Source organism: Peromyscus californicus, unplaced genomic scaffold (genome assembly GCF_007827085.1).
Source record: "Peromyscus californicus insignis strain IS unplaced genomic scaffold, ASM782708v3 Scaffold_9__1_contigs__length_137607984, whole genome shotgun sequence".
Lineage (NCBI taxonomy): Eukaryota > Metazoa > Chordata > Mammalia > Rodentia > Cricetidae > Peromyscus > Peromyscus californicus.
Window position 1 is genome coordinate 70,936,833 of NW_026294617.1, and position 15,749 is coordinate 70,952,581.

The following is a 15,749-nucleotide window of genomic DNA, read 5'->3' on the forward strand; positions in this document are numbered from 1 at the left end:
TTGAATTTCACAATTGCTTACAGAATATCTTACAGTATTAAAAACACGATGATTTATATGAAAATAAATAAAGACAACTTAATCTTTCTCAGCAAAAAAAAAAGATTCAGTATCACAAATTTAATGTGTAAATGTATATATGAATTCAAAAAGAATCCATTTAAACCTCACTTTGCCACATAACTACCTATTTTGTAAACTGATAAACACAATGTACTTTTTGGAAACATCCATCAAAACCAAAAGGTTAATGCTTACTTTTTCCTTTATTAGCAACATTTGGTGTGTTTTTCTGTTTTGGTTCCCAGAGCACGTTTTTGACAAATCTTGAGGCAGCACTTCTGTCCAGCTTGGCAGCCTTTTTCTTGTCTGTTATTTCTTTGACTCTGTTCATGTAAACTCTGATTCTTTCCAATTCTTGCTTCACTAGATGTTCCTTCAGATTAACTCCTTGGGTTGCCAAATAAACCCAAAACATTGAGTTTAATTTGTATGCAAACACTAAATCCACCTTTGCTTGCTCCAGTGGGTCCAACTTCTGCAACAACTCGTTTCTAGAGACAGGCATCATGGTCTTCAGCATGTCATCCACAGCAACCATGGAGCTCTCCCGGTCTGATAAAGATTCATGAATTTCTACCGGATAGTCTTCATTCATTTCTTCACCTGCCATTTCAACAACTCAATGCCGTGTACTCGTCTCCAAAAAGAGGTCACATGGTGATGATGTCATGACAGCGCCTCCGCTGTATTCATTTTCATCCAATACTAGAAAGTCTTTAATCTCTTAACCAATTTTTCATTAAGTAGTGAGTTGTTCAGTTTCCATGAGTCTGTAAGCTTTCTGTTGTTGTTGATATCCAGCTTTATTTCCAGTGGCAGTCATATAGGTACATGGTATTATTTCAGTTTTTTTGTATATTTGATAAAACTTGTTTTGTGTTCAAGCATGTGGTCAATTTTGGAGAAAGTCCTATGAGTTGCTGAGAAGGAGGTATAGTCTTTTGTGTTTGAGTGAAATGCTCTGTAGATATCTGTTAGGTCCATTTGGTTTATAACTATGAGTTAGCTCCAGCATTTCTCTGATTAATTTTTGTCTGGATGAGCTGTCTATTTGTGAGAGTGAGGTTTTGAAGTCTCTCTCTATCAAGGTGTGAGGGTCAATATGTGATTTAAGCTAGTAATATTTATCTTATGGACTTGGGTGCCCTTGTATTGGGCGCATAGGTGTTAAGAATTACAATATCCTTTTAGTGGATTTTTCCTTTGATGAATAAGTAGTGTCCTTCCCTATCTCTTCTGAATAGTTTTGGTTTGAAGTCTATTTTGTCAGATTTAAAATGGCTACATCAACTTGTTTCTTAGGTCCATTTGTTTGGAATATCTTTTCCATCCTTCTATCCTGAGGTGATGTCTGTCCTTGATGTTAAAATGTGTTTTTTTTTTTTTTTTTTGGATGCAGAAAAAGAATGGATCCTGTTTTCACATCCATTCTATTAGTCTGTTTCTTTTTATGGGGAATTGAGTCCAGTGATGTTCAGTGATATCAATGAACAATTTTTGTTGATTCCTGCTATTTTGCAGTGGTGGTGGTAGTAGTGGTCGTGGTGGTAGCAGTGGCAGTGGTGGTGGTAGTGTGTGTGTGTGTATGTGTATATGTTTCCCCTCTTTTTGTTTGCTGCTCTGGGATTACTTACTCCTTGTGTTCTCTTGGGCATGGTTGACCTTTTTAGGTTGGAACTTTTCTTCTAGTACCTTTTGTAGGACTGGATTTGTGGAAAGATATGTAAGCAGAGATTTCTGTCTCAGGAGCCATTCCCAAATTATCACACTGAGACTTATATTACTTATAAATGCTTGGCCAATCACTCAGGCTTGTTACTAGCTAACTCTTACATTTAAATTAACCAATTTCTATTAATCTATGTAGTGCCATGTGGCTCGTGGCTTTACCTGTCCTCTAGCATGACTGTTTTCCTGGGCGGCTGGCTAACAACTCAGATTCTACTCTCCTTCTTCCCATTGTTCTCATTTTGGCTTTCCTGCCTAACTTCTCGCCCACTACTGGCCTGTCATCTTTTTATTAACCAATGAGATAATACATATTCACAGTGCACAGAAGGATTATTCCACAGCATAGATATTGTTTAAATTTGGTTTTATCGTGGGATGTCTTATTTTCTCCATCTATTGTGATTGAAAGTTTTCCTTGGTATAGTAGCAGTCTGGTCTGACATTTGTGGTCCTTCAGAGTTTGTAGAACATCTTTCCAGCCCCTTCTGGCTTTTAGAGTCTCCATTGAGAAGTCAGGTGTTATGTTAATAGGTCTGCCTTTATATGTTACTTGGTCTTAATCCCTTGTAACTTTTAATGTTCCTTCTTTGTTCTGTATATTTAGTATTTTAATTATTGTGTGACAAGGGGAAAATCTTCTTGATTATTATGTGCTGAGGGATATTTCTCTTCTGGTCTGGCTTATTTAATGTTCTATATGCTTCTTATACCTTGATAGGTATCTTTATGTTAGGGAAATTTTCTTCTATGATTTTTTGAAAACATTTTCTGTGTCTCTGACCTGAGTTTCTTCTCCTTCCACTATTCTTATATTGTTATACATCGTGTCCCAGACTTCCTGGATGTTTTGTACCAGGAGTTTTTTAGCTTTAACATTTTCTAAAACTGACATATCCATTTCTTTTATCATGTCTTCAGTGCCTGAGACTCTTTCTTTCTTCTCTTGTATTCTGATGGTAGGACTTATCTTTAAGGTTCCTGTTCAAGTTTCTAAATTTTTCGTTTCCAGATTTCCCTCAGTTTGGGATTTCTTTATTGACTCTATTTCCACTTTCAGATCTTAAACTGTTTTATTCATTTTCTTCCATTATTGGTGTTTTCATATATTTATTTAAGAGATTTATTCATTATCTCCTTAAGGACATCTATGATATTCATAAAGGCTATTTTAGGTCTTTTTCTCATGCTTCAGCTATGTTGCAATTCTCAGGGCCTACTGTGGTAGAGTGGCTGAACTCTAGTGGAGACATATTGTCCTGGCGTATTAATTGTATCTTTATGCTGCCATCTGGACATTTGGATTTGGAATGGTTGTAATTCTAGGCCCTGATATCTGGTCTTGTCTTGTTAGATGGACTCTTTGCTCCTTGATTTTTGTTGCCTTCTCTGGTTCTTAGGAATGTATGGTGGCTGTGTGTTGCCTGGTAGAGAATTTTTCCGGGATCCTGCTTGGTTTAGGTAAAACATGTTTGTAGGTATTGAGAGCTGACACTCAGGAATGAGGATTGGTTAGGAGGATGTTGATAGAGTCCACAGGAGGGAGGAAAGCAAAGTGCTCCACCAGGATCTGCTTAATTCCCTGAAAGTCTGTGGAATGCGGAGAGGCCACAGCAGGTAGTCTGCTACAGAGCCAGGATAAAACTGGCTGGGGGCTGGGGGAGGGGGAGTGGAAAGAGGGAGAGTGAAAAATCTGAAGCTCCCCTACTTGTTTCCCAGGCCTGTTGGAATGGCCAGTTCCTAGGGCGCGCATCCTGGTGTTGGGTGCTGGGATAATGGGATAAGGAGTGTGAGAGGGGGAAGGTTTGAGGAGAAGGTCTGCTGGATCCACTGGAGATTGGGACAGAGAGGAAAAGGAAGTCACAGTAGGTGGTCTGTTACAGATATAGATTTAAGACTGGGGGATTAGATTTGGGAGAGAAAGGAAGAGATAAAGATCTATAGTTAGCCTACTTGAGAACTCAAAAAAACTAAACATCAAGATATGAATAACACAAATTGGATTTGTTTTTGTTTATTTGTTTGTTTTAATTTTTTATTTTTTTTTGGTAGGGGAGATCACAAGGGTTAAGGGGTGTACATGGAAGGACTAGGTACTGCGTGTGATTTCGGTGCATGATGTGAAAATCCCAAAGAATCAATAAAAATATTATGTTAAAAAAGAAACCTCCTTACATGTCTGCCAAAAAGGGAAACAGATAACCTAACTTAGAAATGGGGTACTAAATGGGGTACAGATCTAAACAAAGAATTCCCTAAAGAAGAGGAAACTTGAATAGCTGAAAAACACCGAAAGAAATGTTCAACATCCTTAGTCATCAAGGAAATGCAAATCAAAACTACTTTGAGATTTCATCTTACACCCATCAGAATGGCTAAGATCAATAAAACAAATGGCTGGTTCATGCTGGTGAGGATGTGGAGTAAGGGGAACACTGGTTCATTATGGTGGTACTTCAAACTTATACAGCCACAATGGAAATCAGTTTGGTGGTTCCTCAGGAAGATGAGAATCAATCTCCCTCAAGATCCATCTATACTACCCTTGGACATATACCTTAAAAGATGTTTCATCCTACCACAGAGACACTTGCTCAACCATATTCATTGCTGATCTATTCATAATAGTCAGAAATTGGAAGCAACCTAAGTGTCACTCAACAGATGAATGAATAAAGAAAATGTGGTACATTTACACAATGGAATATTACTCAGCTATTAAAAAAGGAAATCATGAGATTCATGGGTAAAAAATAGAAAAAAAAACCCAATCCTGTATGAGGTAACCACAAAACAGAAAGACAAATATGTTATGTATTCACTTATATGTGGATATTAGCTGTTAAATGAATGATAATCAAGCTATAATTGATAGAACCACAGAAGTTAGATATGGAGTAAGGGACTTGGGAGGATAGATATATCTCCCTAGGAAAGAGAAATAGAACAGATAGTTACTGATTTAATGGGAGGGTCTGGAATAGAAGGGTCAAGTGAGAAGGGAAGAGGAGCAGGAGGGAGAAGGGAATATGGGAGGGGGAAGATAGCTAAAATTAAAGGCCATTTGAGGGGTAATATAGAAACTAAAACAGTAGAAGCTTCCTAAAATATATACACATACAAAGGCAATCTAAATGAAATCACAAAACAATGGGAGAAGCAGTGCCCCAACGAGCTATCTCTTGTAACCAAATGAAGCTTCTAGTATGGGTAATGGGTTACATCTAATTGAGTTGTTGGCCAAAGAGGTCCACAGAAATCCCCAAACAAACCAGCCAAGATTGTGTGTTTCTCTCCACAAAGGCCCCGTTACTGAAGACAACACCTACACGACTCATTGAACATGGAGAGGTTGAGCTGAATGCCTACATAGAATCTTCACCCCTACGTGTAAGCTTCTTTAAGTACAAGAAGGCATTCTACATGCTATCAAAGGAGAAACATAAATCCCAACCCAGCCACAGTGCTTTGATCTACAATGATGTCCTGCCTGCAAGATACGATAGGGCAATGGTGGCACAAAGCTCACAGGAATAGTCTGATTTGACTTAAGGTCCACTCCACAAGATGGAACCCATACCTGACACTGTTTCGGGGACCAAGAACCTAAGACTAGTATTATCCCAGGGATCTAGGATAGAACTAAATACGAGTGTTCTAGTGTTCTAAAAGGTAAAAAGCATAGCAATAAAATGGCTCCTAATGACATTCTGCTATACTCATAGATCAGTGTCCCACTAAGCCATCATGAGAGGTTCCCTGCAGCAGATGGGAACAAATACAGCAACCCACAGCCATATAATATACAGAGAGTGAGAGTGGTGTTGGAACACTGAGCCCTACAACAGGATGTCTCCATCAAATCCCTTCCCTCAGGGCTCAGGAAATCTTAAAGAAGAGGTGGTGGGAAGAATATAAAAGCCAGAGGAGATGGAGGGCACCAAGGAAACATGACCCTCTAAGTCAACAGGATTGAAGAAATTATGAACTCCTCACAGAGACTGAGGCTGCATGCGCAGGACCTGCACAGGTCTGCACCAGAGTCCTAGAGCTTGAAGGAGTAGACACATGCCCCCATTCCTAACTGTGAAACTGTCTCCTATTGATAACCACTTGCAAATGGAAATTTAATTTTCTCTAGGTCCCACTGGGGAAACAAACTACTCTAAAGGGTAGACTGCATGCCCAGCAGTAGACGGCCAACAAAAAACAAACTCAATGACTCTTTGGAGGTTCCTTGTCTCATAATGTCATGTCAGGACTTTTAAAAAAAATTTTTATCTTTTTTATTTTTATTTTAAACATATATGAACCAAAATATCACATTGTGTCTCATGGTTGTTGATAAATAAGCATCATTTGAAATTGATAAACACCACCAAAGTCATGGAAAAAATTATGGAATTAGACATCTATGCTTCACTAGTGTGAAAATAGATTGACACAATAATCCTGCATGACATGTGATAAATTATTCAACACATATTGCCTTGTGTGCACAAGAATTAAAACATAAAATGAGAGTACTCTTTTGCAGTGTTGGAATATCTGGGACTTTCATCTAAGGCACGAAAAGAATGCCAGGGATGTATAAAAGCTATAAAAACACCCCAGTAGCAAACTAGAAATAGTTAGCTCAGCCAATATTCTTACATCATTTGAAAAGAAAAAAAAATGATGAAAAAAATAATTGATGACTAGAGGGAGAGCAATGGGGGAGCAAAAATACAGGATCTTATTGCAGGGTGAATATGATCAAGATTGTTCTATACATGTGAGGAAATGTCATGATGAAATAAATTGGTTTGTATAATTAAAAGTGTTAGTAAAAGGAAAGACTTAAAGATGCATTTTTAGTAGCAACAAAGTACATGTATAATAATGCATATTATAAACAACTTTTATTGCAGCAAACAAATAATACAGCAATAATGAGAGAGTTATAAACAATATAATCACATAAGCATCTAATGTTAGAAAAAGTTCCTAGGATGTGGAGCAACAGGCAACTAACTCCTTTACATTAATGGTGTGTAAATTATACTACAGTATATACCACATTGCAAAGTTAAATGGGTGCATGTCCAGAACTCAGGATTTAATTCCTCACCATACTGCCTAGAGAAGGTATCCTATATGTGGACAAGATATAGGGAACTTATAATGATGAAAACTGCAAGACAATTGGAATGATCATAAGTAGTCCTAGAAATGCTGAAATGCCTAGAAGTGTGGTTGGAAGGTAACTATAGCATACAGATAAATATAATATTTTATAAGTGATTCCATAATAGGAAAACAAGTGTGCATCAGGTTCATCAAGAACACAAGGTTTAGGATCAGGATATGTAAACTATAGCACACACTTTTAAATACCTACCATGGAAAAGACATTATATTTTAATGAGATGGAGAAGATGGACATTGAGTATATGAAACTGCTTATGTTGTATTTGGTTAATGAGTGAAAATTTACTCATGTAATAAATATAAATTTTGAGTATAAATGTCCCATGACAATTTACAAATATCTTAGTGTAACCTAAAAAAATTCAAACCAAGATAGTCTCATTTAAAACTTTAATTTTTGTGAATTATCATTAAATAATTTTAAAATCTGATTTTACCATTTTCAGTGAAGGTAATGCTTGCAAAACTAATGTATACTTTGTATGAAATGCCTGAAATGCTACTCATTGAAAACCATTCAGAAAATTCAGCCCTTGAGTGTAGGGAGACATTTTTCTATCTGTTCACTGATGCTTTTCTATTATTTTACAGAAATCAGCATTTACTGATTATTTTATAGTGGGTGTTTTGACACTTCTATTTTTGCTTTGTTTTTATTATTTGGATTTATTGGAAATTTTATCTAAATAGAAATGGGTTCACCAGAATTTTCATAAATATTTGTTCTGTTTCTTTTGTGAAGTGAACATAGTTTGTCCAGCCTGGGTCCTGCTTTTTGATTACCTCAAATTTCATTCTTTACTGGAAATTATTTTTATGTAATATATTGTTTTCCCTTTTAATTTTACTTTTTAAAACTTAGCTTTTTGTGTCTTATTTATTTATTATTTGGATCTTTTCTGCCCACCCTTCCAGGAGGAGTTGGAGAGGAGAAAGTGTCACCAGAATATATTATATAATTTTTAAATTTTTATTTATTAAGCAGCTCCACTAACACATGATACCCCAGTTAACATATTTAATATTACTTCACACAATGGGTGTCTTTTTGAGTAATCTGTTCACTCCCTTTGCCTCTGTTCTTGTTTTTTGTTTTTTTTGTTTTTTGTTTTTTTGGTTTTTTTCGGGAGTAAGATCTAGTTTTTTCACTTGAAGGAATTGCACTTTACTGGACTGAAAGTCAAAAGGACTTTAAAACAACCCTCCTTATCTGTTCGGATCTGTAGAAGTGAAGTGTTATCCTTGGGTTTCGAAGAAGCAAGGAACAGGAAAAGAATCTAAAGGATTTATTAAGGTCCTTAATTGTGCTTCCGCAACTGCCACCACAGGGAAGAGCTGCCGTAGGTCAGCCATGACAGATATTATGACAGCATAGGTCAGCCATGGCAGATATCTTGACAACTCTAAACCCCTCTGGCCTCTGTTTGATTTTTGAAGAGTAGACTGGACAGGGTCTCGTCTTCACAGACATTTTAAGTACTAGATGGTGTGCGTTGAGGGCCTTGTGGCTCATGAGCCTGCTTGTTTGGAACTACCCAGTCAGGGGCAGCCCTTGTAACAATTCACAGTCAGAATGCAGAGAACAGGACAAGGAGTAGTCTTCAGGGAATGAGCAGATGGGTGTCCTATCCCAACCCTCTGGACCATTCTCTGGAAACAGAGCACCCTGGGGATCCTCCTTCCAGTAACCAGAGTCTGAAGCAGGGAAGGGTGTTCACAGAGGGCATCAGGAGCTTCCTGTATTGTTCAGATATGTTAAGATCCTGGACTCCAAAACAGATGGGAATTGTGGGGAATTCCCTGTTTGAGAAGGAGGCATTCTCATGAAAGAGGGAGAAAAATAAATCATACCCAGCCACTATTGCATGACACTGAGTCAAGGATTCATCAGAGAGCCAAAAGGAAAAGACAAGAGAAGTTCACAAGGACCCCATACTTAAGGAGTCCTGGGCCATAAAGGATCTGCTAGTCCCCATAAAAGTGTCTTAGGCTGGGTTGGGGACTGGAAAAAGAACAACAAAGAGACACATTTTCATCTCCAAGGTGAGTATTGTGTGGTTGCTTATCCTCCCTAGAGGAACTCACCCATGCTAAAACATAGGTTTCCCTGACACAGGATTTCCCAAGTAAGGAGAGAGCCCGGCCTTTGGCATCTGGGCTCACAACATGCTGTCAGTACATTGCTGATGCATAGTTGCCAAGGGAGACCTCTGGGGATGCAAAACAAAGAAGAGTCTGGTGAGGATCGTGGGGGAAGGCTTTATTCCTGTGCAATACAGAAGGGAGGGAGCAACCCAGGAACAAATTTAGAACCTCCACAGTTAGACCTCAGTATTGTAGTGATCTGGACGTGCAGGACAGGAGGAGAAGGGCAGGACAGCAAGTGGGGCTAGGTCTTCTGAACACAGCTTCCTCTTGCACAGCTCTTCAGGTGTCCTCACAGCCAAAGTCAGCAGCAGCCCCCAGACTGCTGGCTACTGCCACCACTGCTGCCACAGCAGCCACTGCTGCCGCCACTGCTGCCACAGCAGCCACTGCTGCCACCACTGCTGCCACAGCATCCACTGCTGCCGCCACTGCTGCAGCATCCAGAGCTGTGACGACGGCGACGGAGAGATCTGCGGGGCCTGTGGTGGCTCAGGCAGCAGCCACCACCCCCAGAGCTGCAGCAGCCCCCAGAACTGGAGCCACAGCAGCCCCCAGAGCTGGAGCCACAGCAGCCCCCAGATCCCAGGCTACAGCAGGAAGACACAGGGGGGCACTTAGGAGGGCATTTAGGGGGACACTTTGGTGTCTGGCACTTGGGAGGGCACTTGGGGGTGCACTTGGGAGGGGGCTGACACTGTTGCTGGTTCTGCTGGCAGGACATCTTGGTTGGTGAGTGCTCAGGAGCTGTGGGAGAGTCACACACAAGTTAGACCCGAGTCCCAAGACCACCTTGTCTACTCTTGTCTTTTAAGTTTCATTTCTAGTTCCCTCGTGAGTCTTGCCATCAGACACAGGAAGAGCATGTCTGAGGTTTTGATTGTCTTCATTGTTTACTGAGCACTGTGTTTCAGCACCACATGCCAAACTCCATTTAGAATGTGTTAAGCAACAGTTTCCTAATATACCAAGAGAGTTCATCACTACAATCTCCTGAGTGTCCAGTCAGTAAACTCACTCCATCACATCAGCCAAAATTTTGAAAATACTCAAAACAGTTTCAAGTTGAAAAGCTCTTTTAGAAAAGAGCAAAAACATTCCCTCTGGAGAAATTTCAGAAATACTTGATTTGGCACAAATATAGCAAACTATAAGTGCAAAGGTCCTTGAGGTCAATTTGTAACCATCAATTTATACATGAAGAAACTAAAGAGAAGTACAGCTGTTGGCCCTGAGATGGTCCCCAGGCAGCCTCTTGGGGTGTTTTCAGACCTGCTGGCTCCCCACCCAAGGCTCCCCACAGCAATCTTCCTGCTGACTAACCAGGCAGCTCTCCTTTCTTCCCCTAATATCAGGGTCCTCAGTGCATCTTTCCCCAAAATGAGCATGGCTGACTTTCAAGACTGCATCCCAGTGCCCCCTACATAATCTAGTAACCCACTTTCCACAAAACCAGAGAGACACACCAAACAACAGAATGTAATTGAGTTTCTTCGAAAATGTAGCACACATCTCTAAATCCTCTCCAATTACACCTCGTTCTCTGCTTTGAAATACCACTCCCCTACTTCTCTCTCATCACAATTTAATGCTTCTTGCAGCATACATGGCCTCCCTCCTGCTCTGACCTTCTGGAGAAGCACCTGCTCCTGTTCTCTGGACACTTACCGGGTGACACACAGCACAGGCTCTGTAGACACTTCAAGAGGTGAGTGGATGGAAGTATTGTGGCCACCAGCCTTTTTATCCTGCTCTTAAGTTCTTCCCTCAGCATGTGAGACAGGGCTTGGGCATGGAGGATGGCCTTCTAAGGCCCACGTGGCGGTGACAAGTCATGACTGGATGTCCCTCACCTGCCACTGTGCACTGGGCTCAGGCTGCCTGCTCCCTCCTAGGAATGTGTTTGCTTGATATGGAATGCTTAGAGAAGATATGGATGAGCCATTCCAGGAGGCCTCTTCACCCTTCATTCCAGTGTTTTCCTCCACCCTGGTAATGTGCTCATACTTAAATATTCTGGTCCTCCCAATTCCTTCTTTCTGTCCATGCTAGATAAAAGTAATTATTCATCTAAACCTTTGATTCTAGTGGCTTCATGTGAAAATGCACTTTTGAGGTGTGTGTGTGTGTGTGTGTGTGTGTGTGTGTGTGTGTGTATTTGTAAAACAGTTACATGATAATGTAAAACAGTTACAGTGATAATGCTTCTTCCAAGAGCCCATGGACTCCCTAAAAAACGCCTCAGTACCACATATGTGAAATGTTTTCTTGAGTTGTCAGTCAGGGGAGTCTAAGAGACCATCCCTCAAAGCAATGTAGGCTATTACCATTGCCTTTAGTTGCCTTCCAGAATTTGAAGATAAGACCCTGTTCCTGAAGGCATGATGCACTTTGTACACAGGGCTTGGAGGAATCAAGCTGGAGCCCACCTGGAAGCCTCTTCCCAGAGGAGTAGTTTTAATAGTCTCAGAAGTTTCTATGTATACTGCCAAGGTAGAGGAACAACTGGTTGTCTTACCCAGCTGTACAGTGACTAGACTGACAAGATATCAACTGTGGTGAAATAGTGACTTTTTTATCTTGTCGGTAACCAATAACTATCTAATTGGACATAAGGCCCACTTAGTAGGAGGAAATTCATGCTCAGGCCTGTAAACTACCTGTGTCTGGAGAAGTCATAGACCCAAGAGGAGAACCTACTACTGCCAAGTTCCTAAACCAATATAATGTATAACTGTTTTCTAAATACTTATCCACAGAGAAGTGTAGTTCTCATTTTTCATCAAAGAAGCTTCTTTGTACAACAGACAGAGCCCATTAAAGATACACAACTGGTGGAATTGCAGAAAATGTATAACTACAGGATGCCTATCTCCAACGGATACTTTTGCAATGTAATTGCTAAACCTAAGGCTCTGGGAAAATTATGGAAAGAAGGCTGAAAGATTCTATGAGCCAGAAGCACAGAAAGTCCCCTGGAAATGACAGGGAAAATGTACCCAGGAACTCTCTATAATATGATTTCCTGAATAAGAACACCACCATGATGACACCAGCTGACAGGCCAGTGGGGACAAGGGGAATTCCACTTGGTCTCCCCCAGAGATAAAGGTGGTCAGGGGCTGTTGAGAGAAGGACCTCCGTTGCTCTCAGGTCTAATCCCAAGTGGTCAGTCCTGGACACATGCAGATATAAGCAAAGCTAAATTGATTCAGTAGTGTGTGTGTGTGTGTGTGTACATATAATAATGATATGATTTTTTAAAAGAGATCATGAATTTGGGAGAGGAAGGAAGAGTTGGAGGGAAGATGAAGGGGCAGGAGTGAAAAACATGGCGCTCATAAAAACTGTTTTTATAAAATGATTCAGTTGAACCTACTACTGCCAATCTGTTAGAGCAGCAAAATTCCTTAACTAAATTCTAAATCTTATCCTTACACCCACAGATTATTGTAGCAATCATCCTTCATCAAAGCAGCTTCTTTCTGTAGCAAATGGAGACCATTGCTGAAAACCACAACTAGACACAGTGCAAAGATCAATGGAATGCTGGAAACCCAGTCCCAGTACATATACGTGTGTGTGTGTGTGTGTGTGTGTGTGTGTGTGTGTGTGTGTGTGTGTGTAAAAATAATTTAAAAAGAAGCAATCAATTTGAGAGTGAGGGAGCACATAGGAGAGTTTTATGGGAGGAAAGGAAAGGGAGAACATTGTGTAATTATATTTTAATTATGTAAAGACAATTTTAAAGAAAAAAGATTTCAAGCTAGCTTTCACATATGAAGAAGACATGTGACATTTGCCTTTCTAAGTTTGGGTTATCTCATTCAGTATAGTGTTTTCTAGCTCCACCCATTTACCTGTGAATTTCAGTATTTTATTTTTTTAACAGTTGAATAATATTTAATTGTGTAAATTTACCACATCTTTATTATCCATTTATCAAATGATAGACATCTAGGGTTTTTTCCATTTCTTGGAGATTGTGAATAGAGCAGCAATGAACATGGATGAACAAGCTATCTCTGCATTACAATACACAGTTACTTTGTCTATATGCTCAAGAGTTATATAGCTGGATCATGAATATAATCAATATAAGCATGTATAATAATCTACTATAAAATAATCTATCATTCTATGATAAGCCTGAAGCTCCCTTGGGTTAAAAACAAATGCTTTCTGTGGATTCCTAACTCTGTAACTACTTATTTGTATTTAATGCTATGCTGTTTACATTTTAGAGCCTTTTTATTTTTAATGGCTGGAGGTTTGGATGGGAAAGAAGAAAGGCCAAGAGTTGACTCTTTTGCATTGGGAATGTCCTGAGGCAAAGACCTGAGTTTCTTTAATTTAGTGGTGTTCAATGGTAGAAGAGGGGAAAATGGATCCTGTAACTTTCCTCTGTCCCCGGAAGACAGTACTGAACAACTTGGAGACATATTTGGTCATTACAGCTGTCATCTTTGGAATCAGAGATTCTCCTAAATACTGTGTCATGTACTAGAAGTCCATCCCATAGTAGTATTATCAGAGGGCTATTATAGGGCCAGTTTGTATTTAGACAATATAGTGCTGATACAGGTATCTAGCATGGGCCAAGATGACTAATATGGTAGATAGGTATGAGTCAGCACAAAATGATTGGCATTGAATGTCTGGGGAACCCAAGTATAAACAACGACATAGTCTGTTAGACAGCTATTCCTGGCCAAAAAAAAAAAAAAAAAAAAAAAAAAAAAAAAAAAAAAATGCCCCATTTGTGAGATTCTGTAGAGGCCTTCAAGTTCACCAGCCTAACAGTGAGAGTTTGTCTTTGGGCCTGTGTGCCAGTGGTCCCTGTGTGTGTCTGTATCTACCTGTGTGTGGCCCACATGTGTTTTTCTAATGGCTTAGGTGCCAGTAAATAAAGTGTGCCATGTTTGTTTATCTGCCATGCCTTGAAATTACTTCAGCCTCTCAAGCTCCTGAAACCCTCTGCCATTCTTGGTATCAGAGCTTGGACCCTATGAGCTGAAATGAGAAGCTGTGCATTGCTGTGAGAGGAATGAGATGATGCACATTGGAAGCAGCTCTGAGGTTACTAATCGAACAAAACAAGCCTCTGAAGAATCCTATGGGAGTGGATGATTAACATTGCTAAGCCCTGCCTTTTCAAAACTCTAGGCCATGTAAAACCAGGATACCTGCCTGATTAAGGATCCAACCCAGTTGCAAGATTAAATAGTGTTCCTAATTGACCACAAGGCCTCCACTGTGGTATTTTGTCTCCTTTAACTGATCCAGAGAACCGTTCTAATGGCAAAGTTGCTAAACAAGACCAAAGTACAGATGAACATTCACAATGCTGCCCCGCCACACACCCTGCTGTCACTGTCCTTTAACATTGAGCACTCAGGAAAGCACATGAACTTCCTGCCTCATGAATCTTTTATTGTTCCTAGACCTGGAGTTTTCCTAAGCTGTGTTCCACACCAACTCACTCATCCCTGTCCTTCTCTAGTTCCGTTCTTTCGATCCTTAAATTCTTCCTCCTTGAAGCTTCTCTCAATTCCCATATCTACATCCCTTTAACTCACTCAGGCTCTGTTTGTGACAGGACTTGGCTTCCCTCGGTGGCCAGCCTCCCCTACCCAACATACATTTCTCCAAGCATTGCCTCTTTCCTCTTCTCCTCAGAGGGGTAATATTTCACTGCCAGAAGCAAATATATGTTTAGTGTTTGATAATATGTGAAATATTTTAAATTATATTCATTTAATCTTCACTGTGATCCAGACCAAAAGTACAGCTTGTTAGCTGCATTTTATAAATCAGGAATTGAGTATTAGGAAAATCACCAAAACCAAGACCTCTCAACTTTTTGAGTGATGGTGCTGAGTTCAAACCTGTACTCTAGGACACCATTCCCACTGCTTCTGGTTCACAGTTCTGTCTTCCTGTGAGCCCCTCTGTCCCACACATTTAGTTTGGTCTTTACATTTTTATGATTTCTTACTCATCATCCCCAAGACTACATTGTTAAATTATCTTTAGTTCCAATGCAGCTTGTATATTTAATCTGTTATATAATTTAACAATGTGTCTATTTACTATGCATTTTTCTGTGCTATAAATTCAATTCCTTGATAACCAGAATCTGTGTTTTGTCTATCCCAGGCTGTCATTATCTATCCTATTATAGGAATAATGAGTGGCACAAAATAAAATTTGATATTTATATGCATGGATAAATGACACATTCCATTTCCAAATTGTTCCTTCCCCCACACCCCGATTTCTAACTAGAATCTTCCATTGCTGGTTTATTTTCATTGTATTTGATTCCTCAAATTTTACCTGGTGGCTGATTTGTTTTCTGAATGGAAGCTACTTCAAATAACAGAAACTATAAATATATTATTCCTTTGAGAATATAACAGTAGCTTTCCTTCCATGGGAAGCAGACAAAATTTGAGAGCATAATAATCATAAGCTTGGACTCTAGCAGTGACATATCAGTCAACTTCTCCATCTGTTCAGTGGAGTAAATACTAACACAGTTTCAAGTTACTGGAAATATGAGGAAGGATTCCAGTTTCATGTGATGTTTAGTGCACACTGGCCTAGGCTAAACACAGGAC

General features: G+C 39.7%; 2 protein-coding genes across 2 annotated transcripts; both read right to left on the reverse strand.

The window, feature by feature from the left end:
• Positions 1 to 247: 247 nt before the first annotated feature.
• LOC128106112 (nuclear nucleic acid-binding protein C1D-like) lies at positions 248 to 673 on the reverse strand. Its single transcript, XM_052731428.1, has one exon. The coding sequence runs from the start codon at positions 671 to 673 to the stop codon at positions 248 to 250; it is 426 nt and encodes a 141-aa protein (XP_052587388.1).
• Positions 674 to 9,430: 8,757 nt separating this feature from the next.
• LOC128106609 (late cornified envelope protein 1C-like) lies at positions 9,431 to 9,850 on the reverse strand. The gene has a single exon (XM_052732185.1). The coding sequence runs from the start codon at positions 9,848 to 9,850 to the stop codon at positions 9,431 to 9,433; it is 420 nt and encodes a 139-aa protein (XP_052588145.1).
• Positions 9,851 to 15,749: the final 5,899 nt, after the last annotated feature.